We start from the raw sequence: 3,609 nt of genomic DNA on the forward strand, positions 1-3,609 counted from the left end.
GGTTGTTGTGATTTAGATGGAACGCTTAGGAGGTTTTGGGAGATCGAGAGTTATGGAACTGAGCTAAATGACCGAGTCGTGTGTACTGCAGAAGAGAGATTGGCCTTAGAAAGGGTTAGCAGCTCAGTCTGCTACAACGGTGAGAGATACAGTGTTGCTGTGCCGTAGAAAGGACAGAGGCCTCAACTTCCCGATAATCGTCAGATGGCAGAATCCCGTCTTCTCAGCACAGAGAAAAACCTAAAAAAGAGAGAATTTGTTGAGAGAGAGTATAAGAAGACCATCGAGACTTATGTGGAGAAGGGGTACCTGCGTAAAGTCCCAGAAAATGAAGCACCGCCCCCTGAAGTTTGGTACCTACCACACTTTCCGATTGTTAGGATGAGCAAGTCTACAACCAAAGTAAGGATAGTCTTTGACTGTTCCGCCAAATACAAAGGAATCGCTCTTAATGATGTCATTCATGCTGGGCCGAAACTTCAGAGAGAACTCTTTGATGTTCTGATCCGCTTCCGCCGTAACCCGGTTGCCCTTGTCTGTGACATTCAAGAGATGTACCTCCAAATAGAAATTGAGTCTGAAGACCGACCGTTGTTTCGAATCCTGTGGCGAGACGGAGAAACAGGCCGCAACCCAGATGTGTATGAATTCTCTAGAGTTGTTTTCGGGAAGAACTCAGCTCCCTTCGAAGCCCAATTCATCGCCCAGGAGAATGCCAGGCGGCACCAAACCGAGTTCCCATTAGCTGCAGAAACTGTCCTTCAGTCCACCTACATGGATGATTCGTTAGACAGTGTTGAGGAGGACGAGAAAGGAGTCGACCTGTATCACCAGCTTAATGCATTGTGGGCAAAAGCAGGCATGCACGCCCGAAAATGGGTGTCGAATTCAGCAACGGTGATGGCAGCCATACCCGAGGAGGACCGAGCCACAGAAGTGGACATAAAAGACAGTAAGGATACAGTAACGACAACGCTTGGCTTACAGTGGAACAGCACCGATGATTTATTGGCCGTGCCTGCAACACCCGTGACCGAGGGCTACCCAATTACTAAGAGGAGTGTTTTGAAGAAAATTGCAACTGTTTTTGACCCGCTTGGCCTGATAAGCCCTTTCGTCGTACAAGCGAAGATTATGCTCCAAGAACTGTGGAATCGTGGCTACGACTGGGATGAGGAGGTTCAGGACGAAGTGGCTAATCGTCTTCAGGTCTGGTTCTCACAGCTGTCATGCCTAGAAAAGGTCAAGATTCCACGGTGTCTGCAAAACCAGCAACCAGTCAAGTCGAAGGAGGTGGTGACCTTTGTTGATGCCTCAACACAGGCCTATGGAGCTGCCTCCTACTTACGCTGCGAGTATGAAGATGGTACCGTGTCCGCACAGCTGATAGCTTCTAAGAGTAAGGTTGCCCCGCTTACCCCCATGACCGTGCCAAGGCTGGAATTAATGGGAGCCATAGTGGGTTTAAGGTTAACCCAGTCCGTGTCCAGAGTCCTGGAACTACCCGTGAAAGCAGCGTCGTTATTTTCCGACAGTACAGACGTGCTATGGTGGATTCGTGGAAGAGGCCGAGACTTTCGACCCTTTGTGGCAAACCGTATTGGGGAGATACAGATTAGTACTGAACCGGTACAGTGGCAACATGTCTCCACCGACAAAAATCCTGCAGACCTGTGTTCCCGAGGAACGAGCCCAGCTGAGCTTGCTAAATCCGAACTATGGTGGAATGGCCCGGAATGGCTGATGAAGGAGAAAAGTGAGTGGCCTAAGATGGAGTTAGCCGAAAGCCCGAAAGTGATGCCCGAAATGAAGTCGACAACAAAACAGCAACAGGGTTCTACCACCCTCGTGACAGTGCAAGAAAACCAAGCTCAGAGGGACAAGCCAAGTCAGGGTGGCAGTGTTCCAGTCTGGAGATTGAACCCGAAACGCTTCTCAAGTTGGAGCCGACTGGTGAACCTACATGCTAGAGTAAGGAGGGCGCTCCACAACATGTCGAAGAGGGGTCCGCGACAGACCAGCAAAGCATTGTCACCGTGTGAAATAAGAGAAGCTGAGGCAGAGGTGGTGCAATCCTGTCAGCGCGAAGCATTCCCTGACGAATGCAAAGCTCTAGTGACCGGGAGACCAATACTGACCAAGAGCCGACTAATGAAGTTGAATCCTGTGTTAGATGAAGAAGGCTGTATCCGTTCAAATGGAAGACTCCAGTTCGCAGAGTACCTGCCTTATGATGTGCGATTTCCAATGATACTGCCTCGAGGACATTGTGTCACGAAGCTCATTGTCAAGCATTATCATGAACAGGCTAACCATACAGCAGGAACCAACTTTGTCTTGTCCCAAATCAACCAGAAGTTTTGGATCATTGCAGCCCGGGAAGAGATCCGAGAGTGGGAGCGAGAGTGCAACATGTGCAAACGAATGCAGAGCAAGACCGCTACACAGATCATGGCACCGATTCCAGGGATCCGTCTTCGCTTTACCTTCCGTCCCTTTGACCAAACAGCCGTTGACTATGCTGGCCCCTTTACAACCGTACAAGGACGAGGTGTGCGCCGACAGAAGAGGTGGCTGTGTTTGTTTACTTGTCTGTCAACCCGTGCGGTCCATTTGGAGGTGGCTTTTGGTTTGGACACCGACAGTTTTCTGAATGCCTTTACACGCTTTACAAGCAGACGGGGAGCGCCAAAGGAAATGATAAGCGACTGTGGGACCAATTTTGTTGGAGCCGTCAACGAACTAAAAGAACTGATCAGTAAGCTGGACCAGGACAAGATTCAGCAAAGCACAGCCAATCGAGGTGTAACATGGAGATTCAACCCCCCCGGGGCACCACACTTTGGTGGCATTCACGAGGCCATGATAAAGTCGGCCAAGAAAGCTATTTACGGAGTAATCGGAACGAGTGACGTAACTGATGAAGAGTTAATTACCGCAGTGACTGGAGTGGAAGGACTGCTCAATGCACGACCGCTCACCTACCAGTCAGCCAACCCCCAGGACATTGTACCGCTGACTCCAAACCACTTCTTACACGGACAGTTGGGCGGTCAATTCGCACCTGAAACCGTTGATACCACCGAGTTCAGTCCACGAAAACGTTGGCGAAAGGTCCAGGAGATAATTTCCCAAGTCTGGAGGAGGTGGCTACAAGAGTACCTTCCTTTGTTAAGCAGAAGGCCAAAGTGGACCGAAGTGGTCAAGGATCTGAAGGTGGATGATGTTGTTCTCGTCCTGGATTCTAAACTGCCAAGAGGACGATGGCCTCTAGGACGCATCATCGAAACTTATACAGGAAGGGATGGCCACATCAGAGTCGCTAAGATCCAATGTGGCGCAAGCACCATCGTTAGACCAATTCATAAACTGGTGCCCTTGCACGAAAGTTAGAACACTGAACATTTCTCGTTGTTATAGTTTTCTGTTTCAATCTTTTATCGAACAATCACACTGATCCTTACCTCCCAGTGTGGGGAGGGGGAAATGGACAAAAGACATTTCGAGTCTCGCGTCACGCAATCGCACGCGTGAGTTTTTAGTGATCAGATTTCATTTTTTTGATTGACAGTTACTCTGATTTTGTAATTCACACGCGGTCGGGTTTTT

The 3,609-nt window shown here is 49.4% G+C and overlaps 1 protein-coding gene across 1 annotated transcript; it reads left to right on the plus strand.

The window, feature by feature from the left end:
* Positions 1-204: 204 nt before the first annotated feature.
* LOC140932407 (uncharacterized) lies at positions 205-3,393 on the plus strand. Its single transcript, XM_073382020.1, has one exon. It carries the CDS (start codon positions 205-207, stop codon positions 3,391-3,393), a length of 3,189 nt encoding a protein of 1,062 aa, XP_073238121.1.
* Positions 3,394-3,609: the final 216 nt, after the last annotated feature.

The sequence above is a fragment of the Porites lutea genome, chromosome 3, assembly GCF_958299795.1.
Source record: "Porites lutea chromosome 3, jaPorLute2.1, whole genome shotgun sequence".
In the NCBI taxonomy this organism is placed as follows: Eukaryota; Metazoa; Cnidaria; class Anthozoa; order Scleractinia; family Poritidae; genus Porites; species Porites lutea.